The following is a 21,496-nucleotide window of genomic DNA, read 5'->3' as shown; positions in this document are numbered from 1 at the left end:
AAGTGGCTCCAAAGAGAAACAGAGAAGCTGGACGCGTGGGAGAACACCAAGCTGGAGAAAGCCAGGAAGAGAGAAGAGAAGTGGAGGAAGAAGGAAAATGAAAAAGTCCAGAAGATGACCAAAGAGAAAGAGAAGAAGCTGGAGAAGATCGCAAAGCAGCTAAACAAACTGGAAAGAGAGCAAAAAGAGAAGAACAAGACTGGAAGAAGGCAGCCAAATGTGGGCCTTCTACAGAGAGTACGCTCCTTCTTCTCTTGCTCCTTCTTCTCATGCTCAGAGTGAACAGTGAGAGCCACCAGATCAGCTCCTGTTAAAGTAAGATGATCTCTGATTTCACATTGTTACTGTGTCACGTTTAATTAATTTTTATGTGTAATAGGTTTGATGATTAGATTGAACTCATCCCTCTTTAAGACGGCCTGTAATGTACCTGAGCATAAAAATGGGGGTTTGTAGAGAGGTGAGGATGCACAAGTGGATGTTTTCTATTCTGTTGCTTTCAGATCACACAAAAGAGAATCAAACTTCATCACCATCAAACCTCTGAGCAGCTCTTCCTTCAGCCATTTTAAAAATGGCTTCCTTGTACGTGAACCGCTTCTTCACGTTCTTCCTTCACTCACCTTCCTCCTGTGTGCCAGTCCTGGAGTAAAATCAAAACCTCCTGCTCATCCTTTCCTACTCATCAGTAGCGTCCTCCTCCACCAACCTGCAGTCCATCTGGTGTCACTGGTTCTCCTCATCTGAAAAACAGCCCACTTACCTGCATCCTGTTCCTCAGTCTTCTTCATTTAACTGGACATTGGAACTTAAATTACTCTGATTGCCCGGCTCCTGTGAACTGACCACAGCGAGGACTAGCTACTACAATCCTGTGAGCCTGGTCGTAGCCTCCTCCTCCACCTCCTCCTCCACCTCCAAACTCCTTCTCACCAGCTGAGTCATAACCAGGGTAAGCATTGGTCTGTTTTTGCCACATAAATCTGTCTCCAGATGCTTTGAAATCTAAATGTCTGTTCCTGACAGGCTCATCTCTCCATTGAAGCCTCCTCCAAACCTCCGTCCACATGGTGGTGCAGCAGCTGAGCCACACTGTCCTGCAGGAGGCACCAAAGAAGGCCCTGCAGTTTATTTTCTTTTATTTAAATATATTTGTACTTTGATTAGTTAAGAAAATAAACATTATAAATAAAATATCGTTGTATTGCACAGTTTTTCTTTATGGATGTAATTCTTATGGTGAGGAAGTGACAAACATACTGAATGGTTCAATGGATGGTCAATGGTCTTAATAATACACTAACCACTTCTGTTTGGTGAAACTTGGGTGAAAGACAAACTCTGCCCTGAATCTTTAGAGTCCTGATCACCCAACATCTTCCTGGGGTCAGAGGTCAGGACTGCATCAAGCCATCTCTGGAAGAAATCTGCACATTGTTGTCCTTAAATGAGTCACTGGTCTCTAACATGTAGATGCTAATTATATGTACTGGTTGGACCCATTTTGTCCAGCAGCTTTCCCCGTCAGTGAAACACACACATCTCTTGTCAGATCAGGAAATGTTCTAGAAGCTCTCAGTGAGACGTCTCTGTTTTGGTCATTTGTCTCATTACATACAGTAAAGTGTTCAGGCTGCAGAAACAGAAGAACAAACTGTGAAGACTTGCTGCTCTTCATCACCCTGTGCAGCCAGCAGTGATGTATAAAGGTGTCAGAAAGCAGAGATGTGATGCCGAGCGTTCAGAATGATCAGACTGTGAACAAACCTCTGTCTCCATCTTGTGGTGATCACAGGAAGAAACAAACGTCCACACACACTGAATGCACACTGCACAGAGTGGAGGACAGGATCCAGATCCAAACCTTCATGCTCTGTGTCAGCATCACACAGTCCTGCTGTTGTGTTGAAAAAAACATTTCAGAGAAAGAAGACTTCAGACATCTGTGCAGCTCTGTGCTACAAACTCTCAGTGCTCCTTCAGTCAGGCTGTCTCTACAAGACTTCACTGCTAACTGCTAATAGTGAATATGTTTCTGTGTTTAGTGACTTTACAAAAGCAAAAAAATTAACTGACGACAAATGTTACATTTACCTGATCTAAACTAACAGCTGGAGACATCATTGTGTTGAATGGTTTGTGTTTTATGTGGTGATTTGTCAGTGAAAGACCCCGGAAACATCCTTTATATACTACATCTCCTTTACTGACACAAACCATTCTGATGATTTAATTACACGTCACGTGAAGCAGCTTCCAGCAGATGATGTTTCAAAATAAAGTTTATTCAAGAAGAATGTTCACGTCAGTTTACAGGAGCACTGTGAGAATGAAGCACTGAACATCAATGAAATGACACAAAAACACTCAGAACAAAGAAACAGATCCAAAACTGGAATCATCCAAAGATCCAAGAACATCAGAAACAATGATGAACAGACTGAAATCCTCTCAGTCTTTGTTTCATGAAATATGTTCTACTTTACAGTGTGGTCTGACTACAACAAGTAGAATCAGTGCACGACTGTGCAGCACCACACACGAGGAAGGTGTATGTACTAAAAGAGGACATGAAGTTAGTGTGTGCAGCTGGTCACCAGCAGATGGCGAAAAACACACACCAACCTGATGTTTCCAGTCAGACTGTAATATCCTGCAAACCAAAATCCAAACACCAACATGTTCATGTATTTGTCACATAAAAACCCAGACTCTGGGCCTCTCACACCTGACAGGTTAATACTTTGGTGCCTCTCAGGGGGGCGCTGTTCTGTGTGGTGCTGGGATATGATGAAAAAGAAACTACATGGTTTGAATTTCATTTGGATATCTGTTTATTGTTATTCTATGAATCATTTCAAATGAAGGAGCCTTGCTACAGTCAAACAGTTTAATGTTTTCATACCAATGTGCAGATTAACAACAGATTCACACTGTCTGTACAGGCTGCACCGCCTCCCTCTGTGTTGACACTTATCCATCCCTGTATCAGTCACCTGGTCGGCTTTACATCACCGTCTGACTAAAATGAGCAGCTTTGATTTGTAAAAGGCTGAAACTGTTTCATCACTTTTAAGCCTCATCTTTTTTTATCTGTTAAGAACAGGATCATCTCAAAAGACAACACATGGACTAAATACACCTGGTGTGGGTGATGATGAGACACGACGAGACAAGTACAAGAAGGAACAAAGAAAGAAGACTCAGAATGAAGATTTGTTTGTAAAGACTGATGATGAGGAGCTCAGAGTGTAAAAAAGTGAATTTATCCTCACATCTCTGAACATCTCAGAGAAACCTCAGACTGACACTTTGATATCAGTGGCTGTTGAACCAGCAGACTTTCTAATATTAAAATATGGGAGGAGTTTCTCAGTGAAAGTGTCTCTGTGAGTGTAGATGTGAGTCATGTCTTCAGAGTTGTAGAAGGACACCTCCCCCCTGTCATAGTCCAGCTGGACTCTGATCCTCTGGAGACTCTTCTGAACTCTGACAGTCTTATCAGCACCATTAGTGTATTCTCCGTCACTATGCTCCAAACACCAGAATCCATTTTTTGGTGAAGCCAACTCTGCGTCCTTGTCAACTGACTCTTTAGCTAAACCCACAAACCAGTCAGGATGATCTCCCACCTCCACCTCCCAGCTGTGTTTCCCTGAGCTGAAGCCCTCAGAGCCTGAAACATTGACATATTCACTGTATCTCTCTGGATTATCAGGAAGTTTCTGCTCCGTGTCTCCACGTCTCACACTGGTCAGATCATCAGACAGATAGAGTGTTCTGCTTGCAGTGTTTGGGTCCAGAATGACAGGACTGAAGTGGACCTTGTCCTTCATCTTCTCCCAGACTCTGAAGGACAGGTTGCCCAGGTGTTTGGCCACATCTATCAGTGCTCCTGAGACCAGCTGTGGATCTGCTTCTTGACGTGTTGAGACATTTCATTGTATGTGTCCTCCACTTGTTTGCATTCGTCCCTCTTGTCCTGCAGAGACTTTAAGTCAGATCTCAGCTGCTCCTTCAGGTCTCTGACTGCTTGTTCTACAGGAACCACTTTGTGAGTCTGGTGCAGAGAAAACTCACAGGACAGGACAAGACAGGACACACAGCTCTCTGCTCGTCCTCACAGAACAGTTTAGGGGGTACCAACTTAAATGTTACTCCTGCAGAGCTGGACCGCTTTGTCAACAACACTGCAGACACACTACACTCAGTCTTAAACAGGATTGCTCCACTGAAGAAGAAGAAAACTACAAACCAGAAGAGGCTAGCTCCGTGGTACAACTCAAACATCCGATCACTGAAACGGATTACACGTAGGATGGAGAGGATGTGGCAGTCCTCTAAATCAGATGACTCCCGGAGGGCCTGGAGAGACAGTCTGCTGACGTATAAGAAGGCCCTTCGTAAAGCCAGGACAGCCTACTATTCATCACTAATAGAAGAAAACAAGAACAACCCGCGCTTTCTCTTTAACGCTGTGGCCAGGCTGACAAAGAGCCACAGCTCTGTGGAGCCTCGCATTCCTGCAGCTCTTAGTAGTGAAGACTTCATGAGCTTCTTCACTGATAAAATCACCACTATTAGAGGACAAATCAACCACAATCTCTCTGTGACCGCTGAGGATACACCGCCACTTCTAGAAACGGATCCTGATCTAACTCTGGACTGCTTCGTGCCCATCGGCCTCCCTGAGCTGACCACCAGCATCTGCAAGTCTAAACCTACTACCTGTCTTCTGGATCCGATCCCTTCACAGCTCCTCAAGGATGCTATTCCTCTGATCGGAGACTCTATATTAGGACAGATCAACTTGTCTCTGGGAACAGGATATGTACCACAGGCTTTTAAAACTGCTGTGATCATTCCGATACTTAAAAAACCTTCACTGGACCCGGACGTCCTAGGAAACTACAGACCGATCTCCAACCTCACCTTTATCTCCAAACTACTCGAAAGAGCTGTTGTAAGTCAGCTAAACGACCACCTGTGTAGTAACAGTCTGTTTGATGCTTTCCAGTCTGGTTTCAGAGCCCATCACAGCACAGAAACAGCACTGCTTAAAGTCACCAATGACCTCCTCATGGCATCGGACCGGGGTCTCGTCTCTGTACTCGTTCTACTGGATCTCAGTGCTGCCTTCGACACCGTAGACCATCGCATCCTGCTACACAGATTGGAACACGAGATCAGGATTACAGGAACAGCACTGCGCTGGTTTAAATCATATTTATCTGACAGATTTCATTTTGTTCACACTAACGAGGAACACTAGAGCTAGACCACTAGCGCTCCTGGATGGTAACGTATTGCGTCAGTGGGTAACGTACTGCGTCACTTCCTGTTTCGACACTGTCCTGTTTGTTCACTTGGTGTGCGCTGTTGGTGCTACGGACTTAATGCATTAGACATATTGTGTTTGCTTTTATTGTGGTAATACACAAGCACCGTAGTGTTAGAGTTAAGTGCACCAGTTTCTGGGTTCCCTTCTCGTTTACCACTGTAGCGAAGCTTACCGTAACTTAGCGGTTAGCATTAGCGCTTAGCATGGCTTCTTCCACTCGCTCTGCATCTCCCTCTCCTGCTCACTGCACGGTGTGTGACATGTTCAGTTACTCCTCTGCCTCCTTTAGTGAGCATGAGGTGTGCACAAAGTGTAGCTTATTCACAGTCTTGGAGGCGAGGCTAAGCGAGTTAGAGGGTCGGCTCCGCATGTTAGATAATAGACCTGTAGCCACAGCAGCTAGCCAGCAGCAGTTAGCCTGTGCGGACCAGCCTGCCTTAGCTGATGTTATCCGCACCCCGGCAGCCCCTGAGCAGCCGGGAAGTCAGAGAGGTTGGGTGGCGGTTCGAAGGAAGCGTAGCCCGAAACAAAGGCCCGTGGTTCACCACCAGCCGCTTGACATATCGAACCGTTTTTCCCCACTCGGCGACACACCCGCTGAGAAGCCGACCCTGGTTATTGGCGACTCTGTTCTGCGGCATGTAAAGCCGACACCAGCGGCTATAGTTAAGTGCATCCCGGGGGCCAGAGCGGGCGACATAGAGGGTAGCCTGAAGCTGCTGGCGAGAGATAAGCATAAATACAGTAGGATTATAATTCACGTCGGTGTTAATGACACCCGGCTTCGCCAGTCAGAGGTCACTAAAGTTAATATTGAGTCGGTGTGTAATTTAGCTAAAACCATGTCGGACTCCGTAGCGTTCTCTGGTCCCCTCCCGAATCTGACCAGTGATGACATGTTTAGCCGCATGTCCTCGCTCCGTCGCTGGCTGTCACGGTGGTGTCCAGAAAACAACGTGGCCTTTATAGATAACTGGGAAACTTTCTGGGGGAAACCTGGCCTTATTAGGAGAGACGGCATCCATCCCACCCAGGGTGGTGCAGCTCTGATTTCTAGCAACATAGCCAAGTTTATTAGACCAACCTGACAACCCAGGGTCGAGGCCAGGAGGCAGAGTCGCTGTCCTACACACCTCTCTGCTGCTTCTGGAGGACTGCCGCCCTCAGTTAGAAACACATTAAATACAACTACACATAGAAACACTGAGCTTAATAATGTTATTGAAGTGGTGACGGTCACACGTCCTCCCACAGTTCATCAAGCACACAAGTTAAGATATATTAATCATAATAACCTCATAAAAATACACACTAACACACACAAACACATAGAACAAGGTAACAGAACACTCAGGTGTGGATTGTTTAACATACGATCCCTACACTCTAAGTCGCTCTTAGTTAATGATCTAATTATTGATCATCACACTGATATACTTTGTCTCACTGAGACTTGGTTACAGGGTGAAGAATATGTTGCTTTAAATGAATCAACTCCGTCCTGTTATATTAACTGTCATGTTCCTAGAGTTACAGGTCGCGGAGGAGGAGTGGCAGCAATCTACCGCTCCAGTCTTCAGATGAATCCTAAACCTAAGTCTACTCATACTTCTTTTGAGAGTCTCACTCTCAGCCTGTCTCACGGAAGCTGGAAGAAGTCAGAATTTGTTTTACTCGTCGTAGTGTATCGTCCACCTACTGCTGCTTATTCAGAGTTCCTGCTGGAGTTTTCAGACTTCTTATCAAGTTTAGTGCTTAGCACAGATAAAGTCATTATAGTGGGTGACTTTAACATTCATATGGACGTCGACTCCGACAGTCTGAAGATTGCCTTCAACTCACTCTTGGATTCAGTTGGGTTCTCTCAGTTAGTAAATGAACCCACACACTGTCACAGTCACACCCTCGACCTGGTTCTCACCTACGGCCTGGAAGCTGAGAACCTGCTAGTGTGGTCTCAAAATCCTGTTCTTTCAGATCACTCATTAATAACTTTTGACTTCTCTCTTTCAGACCTACCAGCACCTGAGGAAAAGGTCTACTACAGCAGATGTCTGTCTGAAGACGCCGTAAAGCAGTTTAGGACAGCAATCCTACCAGTACTCCCCACAGTCCCAAGTACTGACGGGGGTACCAACTTAAATGTTACTCCTGCAGAGCTGGACCGCTTTGTCAACAACACTGCAGACACACTACACTCAGTCTTAAACAGGATTGCTCCACTGAAGAAGAAGAAAACTACAAACCAGAAGAGGCTAGCTCCGTGGTACAACTCAAACATCCGATCACTGAAACGGATTACACGTAGGATGGAGAGGATGTGGCAGTCCTCTAAATCAGATGACTCCCGGAGGATCTGGAGAGACAGTCTGCTGACGTATAAGAAGGCCCTTCGTAAAGCCAGGACAGCCTACTATTCATCACTAATAGAAGAAAACAAGAACAACCCGCGCTTTCTCTTTAACGCCGTGGCCAGGCTGACAAAGAGCCACAGCTCTGTGGAGCCTCGCATTCCTGCAGCTCTTAGTAGTGAAGACTTCATGAGCTTCTTCACTGATAAAATCACCACTATTAGAGGACAAATCAACCACAATTTCTCTGTGACCGCTGAGGATACACCGCCACTTCTGGAAACAGATCCTGATCTAACTCTGGACTGCTTCGCGCCCATCGGCCTCCCTGAGCTGACCACCAGCATCTGCAAGTCTAAACCTACTACCTGTCTTCTGGATCCGATCCCTTCACAGCTCCTCAAGGATGCTATTCCTCTGATCGGAGACTCTATATTAGGACAGATCAACTTGTCTCTGGAAACAGGATATGTACCACAGGCTTTTAAAACTGCTGTGATCATTCCGATACTTAAAAAACCTTCACTGGACCCGGACGTCCTAGGAAACTACAGACCGATCTCCAACCTCACCTTTATCTCCAAACTACTCGAAAGAGCTGTTGTAAGTCAGCTAAACGACCACCTGTGTAGTAACAGTCTGTTTGATGCTTTCCAGTCTGGTTTCAGAGCCCATCACAGCACAGAAACAGCACTGCTTAAAGTCACCAATGACCTCCTCATGGCATCGGACCGGGGTCTCGTCTCTGTACTCGTTCTACTGGATCTCAGTGCTGCCTTCGACACCGTAGACCATCGCATCCTGCTACACAGATTGGAACACGAGATCAGGATTACAGGAACAGCACTGCGCTGGTTTAAATCATATTTATCTGACAGATTTCATTTTGTTCACACTAACGATGTGTCTTCCACAGGTACAAGGGTTAACCACGGTGTTCCACAGGGTTCTGTGCTCGGACCGATCCTGTTCACCCTCTACATGCTCCCTCTAGGATACATCATCCAGAAGCACGGCATAAACTTTCATTGTTATGCTGATGATACCCAGCTGTATTTATCCATGAAGCCTGAAGAAACGGAGCCGCTAGTCAGACTACAGGCGTGTCTAAAGGACATAAAGGACTGGATGTCCTCCAACTTTTTACTATTAAACTCGGACAAGACTGAGGTCATTGTTTTTGGACCGAAACATCTCAGAACTAGTTTATCAGATAATACTTTCTCCCTGGATGGAATTACTCTGGCCTCCAGTACGACTGTGAGGAACCTTGGAGTTATCTTTGATCAAGACATGTCGTTTGTCTCTCATATTAAGCAGGTCTCCAGGACCGCTTTCTTTCACCTGCGTAATATTACTAAGATCAGGAGCATCCTCTCTCAGAGTGATGCTGAAAAGCTCATCCATGCTTTTGTCACTTCAAGACTGGACTACTGCAACTCTTTATTGTCAGGATGTCCACATTACTCCATCAACAGTCTGCAGCTGATCCAGAACGCAGCAGCTAGAGTTCTGACAGGAAGCAGCCAAAGGGATCATATCTCTCCTGTCCTAGCGTCTCTTCACTGGCTCCCAGTGGACTCAAGAATACACTTCAAGATCCTTCTTCTAACCTACAAGGCTCTTCATGGACTTGCTCCATTGTATCTGCAGGACCTGATTGTACCATATGTTCCTAATAGGACACTCAGATCTCTGAGTGCAGGTTTACTAGTAGTTCCTAGGATTCATAGAAGTAGAATGGGAGGACGAGCTTTCAGCTATCAGGCACCGCTATTATGGAACCAGTTACCAATCTGGGTCAGAGAGGCAGACACTGCCTCCACCTTTAAGACTAGACTTAAAACTTTTCTGTTTAGTAAGGCGTACAGTTAGCCTTAGACCTAGTGTGTAGCACAGCTATGCTGCTCTAGGCCTACGTTGTCGGGGGGCACAAACATGATCCACTGAGCAATTTCCCTCTCACCCTCTAACCTCTCCTTTTCTCTCCTTAGTCTGGCTCACACTGGTCTCAAGACCTGGATGATGACCTGCAGTCCGGCCCGTGAAGTCTCTCTTGCTCTACGTTGTCGGGGGGCACAAACACGATCCTCTGAACACCCTCTGACCTCTCCTCCACTCTCCTTAGTCTGGATCATACTGGGTAATATCGTCTCATAATCTGTGTTAACTGTCTTCCTTGTAGTTCTGTGCCTCGCTCTCGCCTTCTCTCTTTGCAGGTCTCAAGACCTGCATACTGACCTGCAGTCTCTCCTGTGCTCATCGACTTCACTAGCCCCTGCTGCCCATCTTTACTATCAAATTACTATTCCTACTTATGGACCGACGATATATATAGATATCTATTACAATATAATCACTGTTTCATCTTGCTGTCATGTTTGCTCTGTACTGTATCATGTTTGTATCATGTTTGCTCCTCTCTCCCTCTCTCTCTTTCTCCTTCATCCTCTCTCTCTCTCTCTCTCTCTCTCTCTCCCTCATCCTCTCTGACTAGCAGCAGGACTGGTTCCCCCTTAAGTTGACGGGTCCTGCTCAAGGTTTCTTCCTCTTAAAGGGAGTTTTTCCTTGCCACAGTGCTCTTAGGGGGGTTCCTGTGAAGCGCTTTGAGACAATGTCTGATTGTAATATGCGCTATATAAATAAAACTGAATTGAATTGAATTGAAATTAACGATGTGTCTTCCACAGGTACAAGGGTTAACCACGGTGTTCCACAGGGTTCTGTGCTCGGACCGATCCTGTTCACCCTCTACATGCTCCCTCTAGGAAACATCATCCAGAAGCACGGCATAAACTTTCATTGTTATGCTGATGATACCCAGCTGTATTTATCCATGAAGCCTGAAGAAACGGAGCCGCTAGTCAGACTACAGGCGTGTCTAAAGGACATAAAGGACTGGATGTCCTCCAACTTTTTACTATTAAACTCGGACAAGACTGAGGTCATTGTTTTTGGACCGAAACATCTCAGAACTAGTTTATCAGATAATACTTTCTCCCTGGATGGAATTACTCTGGCCTCCAGTACGACTGTGAGGAACCTTGGAGTTATCTTTGATCAAGACATGTCGTTTGTCTCTCATATTAAGCAGGTCTCCAGGACCGCTTTCTTTCACCTGCGTAATATTACTAAGATCAGGAGCATCCTCTCTCAAGAGTGATGCTGAAAAGCTCATCCATGCTTTTGTCACTTCAAGACTGGACTACTGCAACTCTTTATTGTCAGGATGTCCACATTACTCCATCAACGGTCTGCAGCTGATCCAGAACGCAGCAGCTAGAGTTCTGACAGGAAGCAGCCAAAGGGATCATATCTCTCCTGTCCTAGCGTCTCTTCACTGGCTCCCAGTGGACTCAAGAATACACTTCAAGATCCTTCTTCTAACCTACAAGGCTCTTCATGGACTTGCTCCATTGTATCTGCAGGACCTGATTGTACCATATGTTCCTAATAGGACACTCAGATCTCTGAGTGCAGGTTTACTAGTAGTTCCTAGGATTCATAGAAGTAGAATGGGAGGACGAGCTTTCAGCTATCAGGCACCGCTACTATGGAACCAGTTACCAATCTGGGTCCGAGAGGCAGACACTGCCTCCACCTTTAAGACTAGACTTAAAACTTTTCTGTTTAGTAAGGCGTACAGTTAGCCTTAGACCTAGTGTGTAGCACAGCTATGCTGCTCTAGGCCTACGTTGTCGGGGGGCACAAACATGATCCACTGAGCAGTTTCCCTCTCACCCTCTAACCTCTCCTTTTCTCTCCTTAGTCTGGCTCACACTGGTCTCAAGACCTGGATGATGACCTGCAGTCCGGCCCGTGAAGTCTCTCTTGCTCTACGTTGTCGGGGGGCACAAACACGATCCTCTGAACACCCTCTGACCTCTCCTCCACTCTCCTTAGTCTGGATCATACTGGGTAATATCGTCTCATAATCTGTGTTTACTGTCTTCCTTGTAGTTCTGTGCCTCGCTCTCGCTCTCTCTCTTTGCAGGTCTCAAGACCTGCATACTGACCTGCAGTCTCTCCTGTGCTCATCGACTTCACTAGCCCCTGCTGCTCATCTTTACTATCAAATTACTATTCCTACTTATGGACCGACGATATATATAGATATCTATTACAATATAATCACTGTTTCATCTTGCTGTCATGTTTGCTCTGTACTGTATCATGTTTGTATCATGTTTGCTCCTCTCTCCCTCTCTCTCTTTCTCCTTCATCCTCTCTCTCCCTCTCTCTCTCTCTCTCTCCCTCATCCTCTCTGACTAGCAGCAGGACTGGTTCCCCCTTAAGTTGACGGGTCCTGCTCAAGGTTTCTTCCTCTTAAAGGGAGTTTTTCCTTGCCACAGTACTCTTAGGGGGGTTCCTGTGAAGCGCTTTGAGACAATGTCTGATTGTAATATGCGCTATATAAATAAAACTGAATTGAATTGAATTTAGGTTCTTCTGGGTGTTTACTACACACCACCTCCACCTTTGTTTCTTTCATTCTCTCTGATGATTCAGGTTTCTGTCTCCCAGCAAACGAGTCAGCCAGTTCCTTCAGAGTGAAACTAATTCCTGGATGATCCTTTGATGATATTCTTTTACAGATGGGACAGTTTTTGTTTTTAGTTTGTTCCCAGAATTTCTGCAGGCAGCTTGAACAGAAGCTGTGGCTGCAGCTCAGAGTCACAGGATCTCTGAAAGTCTCTGAGCACACAAAGCAGCTCAGGAGACTTTCAACAGCCGCAATCTTCTCAGCCATTTGTTCTAGAAGTTCTTTCAACAGTCAGACTCACCAGTTTAAAGTCACTTTCCAGTTAAAATCCTCCTAAAACGTCTTTGTCAGCAGAGATCTCACACCCTGTGATGGCGTCTCAGCTCTGTTCATAAATCTAAGTTCACTTTCTTTAACTCGTCACGTCATTAAATGTTGTTTTATTTGTCTCCAGCAGATGGCGTCATGTCGTTATCAGGCTTAGCATGACAGGTGAACTGAATAACACTGATTATCTTCATCATGGCAGCTGTTAGTGGGATTTATTTGTCCACAGCTGTCATGTGTGTACAGAGATGTGTTGGCATGTTACCAGCAGGAGATGTCATGTAAAAATTTACCTCTAAATATGTACTCAAGTACTGAGTAAATGTTGGAGTAACATATTTATTCCTTGTATTGATTTATGGTAATCAGACAAAAGTAAAATAAATAAAATGTGTAAATTGTTGTATTTGCCAGCATTATGGTAATTTTGTATAAAAACTTAATAAATAAACTAAAATATTACATCTTTACAAATAACTTAAATAAATGTATTGCACAAGTTTTAACTCTCTGTAAAAAGAAAAATATCAATGAGATTTTAGAGTTTGAAAACATTAAGAGATTATTATATATTATATATTTATATGGGTGTTAAAGTGTGTTGTTTGATGTCCAGTTTTTGTGCGCTGAAAGTCTGTATGTTTTGGAAGGCAGAGCAGGCACCGCATAAGAAAGCTGTGTTTTTGCTGCCAATGTGAGGCCAGGGGTGTTCGTCTGCATTTGTGTCTTCTGTTGTGTCTTCTTTTATCCTGGCCCTGGCTTCTGCTATTTTTCGTGTGTCTATCACCACTGATTCTGATGTGTTCTTGTCAAAAGAAGTTCTTCTGCTGCGAACAGTTTGTGTGTGCATGCAAGTTGCAGCATGGGTACGTCTGATTGGTCATACGGAACTTGTGGCCTAGTTTGATTGGTGGAACATGGTCAGCTGGTCACAGCTCCCCAGAGGGAAGTATTCTTCCACTGCTTCACTTGGCACAAATTTACTCAAGTAAAAGTAAAAAGTATCAGACATTTAAATTACTCATATGAGTATTTTTTTTTCCAAAAAGTTACTCAAGTAAATGTAACGGAGTAAATGTAGCGTGTTACTACCCACCTCTGCCAACCAGTTTATATTATTAGGATCTACATCTGAAAGACCAGGGACTCATTTAAAGCAACACTATGGAGGAACTGCTCACTGGGTCCCCCTACAGTCTGATGAACGCTATTGTCTGCTACAACTGTGGTAACATTTATCTACACACACATTTGTTGACCAGCAGCCAAACACACCGACAAACTCCATCAAAGCTGGAGCTGTGTGCTCACACATGTCATCAGGACTATCATCAATCAGCTAGCATGTTAGCTTCCAGCTAGCATTCAATTTTACTGACTGGTTCAACAGTCACCATCACCTCTGGTTACAGATGGGACATGTGCTGTAAAGCAGGGACATGTTGTAGTCCTTTTTAGGTCCAGGTCCCTACCTGAACCACAAAGTGTCCTAGTGCCAGTGTAGGTGATATGAACGCTCTCGAGCAAAGATGGAGGCGTCATTAAATCTTTTGTGAGCTCATGTATCAGAGTGATTTTTATAAACACAGTTTGGAGGCTGAAAGACTCCATAGTGTTGCTTTCAGAGTGATAATGTGCAGATTCAAGACAAAACAGATGGTTTGATTCAGTCCTGACCTCTGACCCCAGGAGGATGTTGGGTCATCAGGACTGCTGCTGCATCCCCATGTGGAGGAGGCTTCAATGTGCAGAGTGGATGGAGAGATGAGCCTGTCGGGAACAAACATGGTGTAGACATTAAAACACATTGAAAAGACAACGGAAACACAGCTTTGTGGGAAAAGGCCAATTCTTACCCTTATATCAGAGAGGAGCCTTGAGCTGGTGAGGAGGAGGCTGAAGAGCTTAAAGGAGGTTCAGACCAGGTTTGAGTGAGGACTGGATCTGAAGATCCCAGATATGGATTCTTTTGGAACACTTCAGGATTTCCTTCAGGAAGGGGGCATGGGGCTTTGGAGGAGGCTTGGACTGAGAGACGAGCCTGTCAGGAACAAACATGGTTTAGATTCCAGAAAGAGACACAGCGGCTTAATGAAAGGGACTCACACCTACCCCTACACCAGACTGAAGGCTTCTCTCTAACTATGGCAGCAGAGGAAGTGGAGGAGCTGGAGACTGCAAACTAACAACAGCCATGTTTGTCTGTACAGACAATATGAGGATGGCAGGTTTGTTGTGGATTCAGCAGGCAGTGGGCTGAGGACGGATGGAGAGAGGGCAGCACTCACTGGAGGATGGAGAGGCAGGGTGGTATCCTGGCAGAGGAGGAGGAGGAGGAGAAGATGCTACACACTGGTTGAGTTAAGCTGTCAGAGGATGTAACAGTGTGAGGAGGGACAAACAATGACAGCTGGTCATTGAACGAGTGATGAGAGCCTAAGATGTAGGTCTGGCTCTGTGAGGTTTTCTCAGAGAATCTTGTTGAAGTGAAGTCAAACCCTCAGGAGGACTTGTATGGAGGCAGCAGGCAGAGGACTGAGGGATGAGAATATGGATGTTGTTCTGCAGGTGGACGGTGTGAGACTATTGGACGGATCAAGGAAGGAGCAGGCTGAGGTTTTCCTCCAAGACTCGTGGTGGAAGGTGAGGAACAGGGCGTGGTGTCATCGCAGGAAGACGGCCCGTTTAAAGACAGGGTGACATCACAGACAGAGAAAACTTTAAACAGACATAAAAATAACTAAAGCAAGAAGAAAATCTAACAAAACAGGCACAACAAACTACAACAGGCCTGACACAGCACTAAAACAGGCATGAAAAACTACAACAGGCCTGACAAAGCACAAAGGAAGTCCTTAAAAACTACACAAACACTTAGAAGAGCTGTTCTGCACACATGTGACACAGTTAACACATGAAGTAAACTCCACAGGTGAGAATCATGTTTGAGACAGACTGAGTGCATCAACATGTCATCACACACACTCACATGTCCGTCACAGTGTCACTACACACAGTGTGTCTGATGGACACATTCTTCCTGTTAGCACATTAAAAGTCTGCTGAGAAGCATGTTCACTAAGCAGAAAGATTTATGATGATGATGATGATGGTGATGAAGATGAAGGTGATGAAGATGATGATGATGATGATGATGATGATGTTGATGATGGTGATGAAGATGACCTTCCACCGCCATGCTGAAAAGAACTCCTCCATGGGGTTTAGGAAGCGGGAGTATGGTGGAAGGTACTGAACTGTAAATTGTGGGTGCTGATGAAACCAGTTTTGGACCGGAGCGGAACAATGGAAAGCTACATTGTCCCAGACGACAATGTGTTGCATCTGGTCTCTTTGGTTTGCTGCTGTGATCATATTTTTGTAATCTGTCTACAAATGTAAGAATGAGGTCAGTGTTGTAAGGACCCAAGTTGGCGTGGCGGTGGAGGACCCCATTCTGTGTAATGGCAGCACAAAGGGTAGTGTCACCCCCACGGTGCCCTGGTACATTGACAATAGCCCTGTGGCCAGTGATGGTTCTGCCCCTTCTTCTCACTGTTGTCAGGTTGAATCCATCCTCATCAGTGTATATAAACTCATGCGGGACTTCGTCCACATCATTTGCAAAACTCTGTGAAATACAGCAAAATATCACATTGTGTAATCAATATACTGTAGGTCTGTTATACAGTAAAATGACATGTACTGTAAAAAGGTTATGTGCATTACACAATGCTACAGTCAGTGAACAAAACATACCAACACATATTGACACCTGATCGGTGTGTGTACGATTAAGCACCAGTGTGTGTGCACACCTGGTGGCTGTGCTTAACCATTTGGTTCATGGGGTGTCAAATGCAAACAAGTGTGTGTAATGTTTTGCAAAAAGTGTGAAGCTGACAATGTGCTTACAGTTGTGCAAATCTAGGCCTTTGATTTGCTCCTTGAGTGTTAGGTTTTTTTATTGTGGGAAAGTTTTAATTTTAGTGTGTAAGCAATTGAAAAAACTGTAAATAAGAGGCTGCACTTTGTCTGGTTCTAATCCATGCAGCTGATCACCAGCAGATGGCGACATACTCCTTTACTCCAGTTAGACTGTAACAACCTGCAAACCACAGAAACATGTCAGATCAACATTTATACACATCAACCATAAACATGAGTCAAATATTCAACAAGGCATGTGTGAGAGTTTGTTTCATTTACTACAAAATCCACTTTATTTCAAAATAAAACAGGAAACCAGATGAAGGAAAAAGATGAATCATGACAGAGAAAACTGCTCAAATATCAGCAAATACAGCAGAAAACAGAAAAGCATGGATCAATAATATCAAAAACAGGAGTTCAACATCTGAATCAAAGAAAACAAATAAATCATTGATCTTTAAATCAATGATTTCCAGGAAGGATTTCATGTTGTTGCTGCTGGTTTCCATGGCAACAATCAAAGAAAATAATAACTACATGACATCATTGATTTCTGACAGCACAGACAGATGGATTCAATATTTCTGTGACACTCCACAACAAATCAACTCTGCTGCTCAACAACATCAAAATAAAAAAGTGGAATTATCCTCACATCTCTGAACATCTCAGAGAAACCTCAGACTGACACTTTGATATCAGTGGTTGTTGAACCAGCAGACTCTCCAACATAAAAATATGGGAGGAGTTTCTCAGTGAAAGTGTCTCTGTGAGTGTAGATGTGAGTCATGTCTTCAGAGTTGTAGAAGGACACCTCCCCCCTGTCATAGTCCAGCTGGACTCTGATCCTCTGGAGACTCTTCTGAACTGTGACAGTCTTATCACCATTAGTGTATTTTCCATCACCATGTAATAAACACCAGATTCCATATTCTGGTGAAGCATATCTCTCTCCCTTTCTATCAGCTGACTCTTTAGCTAAACCAACAGTCCATCGAGGATGATCTCCCACCTCCACCTCCCAGCTGTGTTTCCCTGAGCTGAAGCCCTCAGAGCCTAAAACATTAGAATAATTAGTGTGTCTCTCTGGATTATCAGGAAGTTTCTGCCATGTGTCTCCACGTCTCACACTGGTCAGATCATCAGACAGATAGAGATATCCTTCAGCAGTGTTTGGGTCCAGAATGACAGGACTGAAGTGGACCTTGTCCTTCATCTTCTCCCAGACTCTGAAGGACAGGTTGCCCAGGTGTTTGGCCACATCTATCAGTGCTCCTGAGACCAGCTGTGGATCTGACAGTGAGCTCTGGGCTCTGGCTCTGCTCTGAGTGTCTTTATAACTGCTGAGGAATGACACCTGCTGTTTCTGCAGCTCTTCTTCAACAGCAGAGATGCTGTCTGACAGAGAGGACATCTGCTGCTGAATCCTCTTCATCTCTCTGCTCAGAGTCTTCCTCTTCTGCTCCTCTTCCTCCCTCAGAGCTGCCAGTCTGGACTCCTCTTCCTCTTTCAGGAACTGGTGGAGCTTGTTGAACTCTGCTCTGATCTGCGTCTCTGTGGACAACAGCTGCTTCTTGACGTGTTGAGACATTTCATTGTATGTGTCCTCCACTTGTTTGTATTTGTCCCTCTTGTCCTGCAGAGACTTTAAGTCAGATCTCAGCTGCTCCTTCAGGTCTCTGACTGCTTGTTCTACAGGAACCACTTTGTGAGTCTGGTGCAGAGAAAACTCACAGACAGGACACACAGCTCTCTGCTCGTCCTCACAGAACAGTCTCGACTCTTCTGGGTGTTTATCACAGACCACCTCCTCCGTTGTTTCTTTCATTCTCTCTGATGATTCAGGTTTCTGTCTCCCAGCAAATGAGTCAGCCAGTTCCTTCAGTGCAAAGTTCACTGGTGGATAATCCTTTGAGGCTCTTCTTTTACAGATGGGACAGTTTTTGTTTTTAGTTTGTTCCCAGAATTTCTGCAGGCAGCTTGAACAGAAGCTGTGGCTGCAGCTCAGAGTCACAGGATCTCTGAAAGTCTCTGAGCACACAAAGCAGCTCAGGAGACGTTCAACAGCAGCAATCTTCTCAGCCATTTGTTCTATAAGTTCTTTCAACAGTCAGACTCACCAGTTTAAAGTCACTTTTCCAGTTAAAATCCTCCTAAATCGTCTTTGTCAGCAGAGATCTCACACCCTGTGATGGCGTCTCAGCTCTGTTCATAAATCTACTGCCACGTTGTTGTACCTGTTGTCACGTGTTAAACTGTCAGCTGTGAGAAATGTTGTCTAACTTGTCTTCAGCAGGTTTGTCAGGACTTTTGTTCAGCTCAGTTATGCAGTTTTCATTTCCTATAGTTTCCTTGTATAGCTGTAAAACAACATGAACTGATCTGATCTTTAATCCACTCACAGCTCATAAAAACACTGCAGAGTTTAAAGAGAGGAGGTTTGTGTTTCAGTCCTCCACTGGACATGTTAACAGGCTGCTCAGAGCTCACAGTGAACCAGATTTACACATTTTGTCTCCATCAGCTGCAGCAGGAAACATGATCTATTAACACGTAAGAATGTCTTCACTATAGTCTGATTACATTACACCCACTGGAACAGAAACTGGGAGTTATCAGGACCCTGTAGCACAGAGCACAAACTGTACCAACCAGCTCAAAGGGGAAGAAGAAGGAGCAACACCACATCAGGAAGGTCCTGCAGACCTGGTACCCCAACTGGGCACTCATCAAAGCCACAAAAACAAGACCCCCCAACAACAAGAAGAAGGACAACAACCGCCGGAGAAAGAACATCTCCATTCCATATGTGTCAGGAGTATCAGAGAAACTCTGCAGGATCTTCAACAAGCATGACATCCGGTCCATTTCAAACCAATGACAACACTGAGACAGAGACTGGTTCACCCGAAGGACAAGATTCCCAGGGAGAAACACAGCAATGTGATATATGCAGTCCAGTGCAGTGAGGAATGCTCTGATCTGTACATTGGAGAAACTAAACAACCACTCCACAGAAGAATGGCTCAGCACAGGAGAGCCACCTCCTTAGGACAAGACTCAGCTGTTCACCTCCACCTCAAAAACAAAGGACACTCCTTTCAGGACAACAATGTCCACATCCTAGAAAGTGAGGAAAGGTGGTTTGAAAGAGGAGTCATGTGCAGTGCAAAAACAGGACCCAAATGCAGACCAAAGTGGAGTGAAACAAAAGGTGAGCTTTAATGAAAGCCAAAACAGTCCAGAGCACAAGAATAACTAAACTAAACTAAACTAAGTCCAGAACAACTAAAAAGTACAAGAGAAAAGGAAATCAAAAACCAACAAACCAATGAGAGATAATCCAGGGGAGGACGGGAGGAATACAGAGGACGACACGATGGAAGCAAACCAGATAAGACGGTGAGCACAGCACAGGGAGTGACAAACAATAAACTGACAAAGGGGAGCACGAGACTTAAATATGGGCTGAGATGAGACACAGGTGAGAACAATCAGGGAGGAGCTGGTAATCAGGGAGGAGGAAGAAACTAGGAGGGGACTAGAGGAGGAGAGAGGGAAGGACCGAGGATCAGAGAACAGGAGGGAGGAGGAACAGAAGGGAAGACAGGAGGAGCAGAGAAAGAGGAAGACGAGCACAAACAGGAAGAACAGAAGAAGCAAACCAACAACAACCTACTACTAAATAACAAAATAAACAATATGAAAACAAAACAAGGAACAAACCCAGGATCATGACTAGAGGAGTCAAGGGAGCATCTATGTTAAGCTGGAAAAACCTTCCCTTAACAGAGGTGGTGGCCTCAGACATCATCTTTCTACCACATACAATGCAGTGATTCCATCCATTCCCAGGAAGTTTGCACATACTCACAGCAAGAACAAAGGGCTGTCAACCAGTCCCCCTCCGGCAGTTTCATAGTCGTTAGCCAGTCGTTAGTGTAGGGTGAAAGAATTTATTCTGCACGGTGTTAACATGCAGTGTGTTCAGATATATAAGTATTAATGTTTAAATGTGTTTATCACTTAATAATGTGATTTTCATAAGTGTTTATGTGTTAGAATATTTAATAGAAAATCAAAGTAATTCAAGGATACTGAATGCATTAAGAAGTAATTTCATAGTGTGTCATATAACTTTGTTTTCTGCAGTTCAGGCTGTGGCAGATGAGATCAGTTGTTTTTCTGCTCTCTGGAGAGAGCTCCGGTTGGTACGAGATGGTCATAAATTCAGACTAAGGACAGCAGCACCTTTGACCTGATAAAAGCCAGATTCTAAAGGAATGTGTTTTTCTCCAGAGTGCCCCATGTTATTCAATTCAATTCAATTCAGTTTTATTTATATAGCGCATATTACAATCAGACATTGTCTCAAAGCGCTTCACAGGAACCCCCCTAAGAGCACTGTGGCAAGGAAAAACTCCCTTTAAGAGGAAGAAACCTTGGGCAGGACCCGTCAACTTAAGGGGGAACCAGTCCTGCTGCTAGTCAGAGGGGATGAGGGAGAGAGAGAGAGAGAGAGAGAGAGAGAGAGAGAGGAGAGAGAGGATAAAGGAGAGAGAGAGAGAGAGAGAGGAGCAAACATGATACAGTACAGAGCAAACATGCAGCAAGATGAAACAGTGATTATATTGTAATAGATGTATATATATATCGTCAGTCCATAAGTAGGAATAGTAATTTGATAGCAAGGATGAGCATCAGGGGCTAGTGAAGTCGATGAGCACAGGAGAGATCAGGGACCAGACTGCAGGTCAGCATGCAGGTCTTGAGACCTGCAAAGAGAGAGAGCGAGAGCGAGGCACAGAACTACAAGGAAGACAGTAAACACAGATTAGATTATGAGAGTATATTACCAATATGAGCCAGACTAAGGAGAGTGGAGGAGAGGTCAGAGGGTGCTCAGAGGATCGTGTTTGTGAATGACAACGTAGAGCAGGAGAGACTTCACGGGCCGGACTGCAGGTCATCATCCAGGTCTTGAGACCAGTGTGAGCCAGACTAAGGAGAGAAAAGGAGAGGTTAGAGGGTGAGAGGGAAATTGCTCAGTGGATCATGTTT

At 44.7% G+C, this 21,496-nt stretch overlaps 3 protein-coding genes across 12 annotated transcripts in view; all 3 read right to left on the bottom strand.

Annotated features, from left to right (window-relative positions):
* Window positions 1–21,496, bottom strand: part of LOC114440931 (nuclear factor 7, ovary-like) — a 48,910-nt gene that overhangs the window by 14,696 nt on the left and 12,718 nt on the right. The gene's annotated exons all lie outside the window — the stretch shown is intronic.
* LOC114440956 (zinc-binding protein A33-like) lies at window positions 3,209–4,020 on the bottom strand. Its single transcript, XM_028413640.1, has one exon. It carries the CDS (start codon window positions 3,834–3,836, stop codon window positions 3,300–3,302), a length of 537 nt encoding a protein of 178 aa, XP_028269441.1. The 5' UTR covers window positions 3,837–4,020; the 3' UTR covers window positions 3,209–3,299.
* LOC114440937 (tripartite motif-containing protein 35-like) overlaps window positions 16,791–21,496 on the bottom strand; it is a 55,095-nt gene continuing 50,389 nt past the window's right edge. For 7 of the 10 annotated variants that reach the window (XM_028413615.1, XM_028413608.1, XM_028413614.1 and 4 more), the window contains one exon: window positions 16,791–18,672. In XM_028413615.1, coding sequence (XP_028269416.1) covers window positions 17,115–18,521 — 1,407 coding nt within the window. In that variant the 5' untranslated portion in view covers window positions 18,522–18,672 and the 3' untranslated portion in view covers window positions 16,791–17,114. Of the gene's footprint in view, window positions 18,796–21,148; window positions 21,437–21,496 lie in introns of those variants that run through there. The other 3 variants (XM_028413617.1, XM_028413613.1, XR_003671227.1) reach the window with 3 other exon arrangements.

The sequence above is a fragment of the Parambassis ranga genome, chromosome 9 (genome assembly GCF_900634625.1).
Source record: "Parambassis ranga chromosome 9, fParRan2.1, whole genome shotgun sequence".
NCBI lineage: Eukaryota > Metazoa > Chordata > Actinopteri > Ambassidae > Parambassis > Parambassis ranga.
Note: the sequence above shows the minus strand (reverse complement) of the source record. Positions and strands in the feature narration are given on the sequence as shown.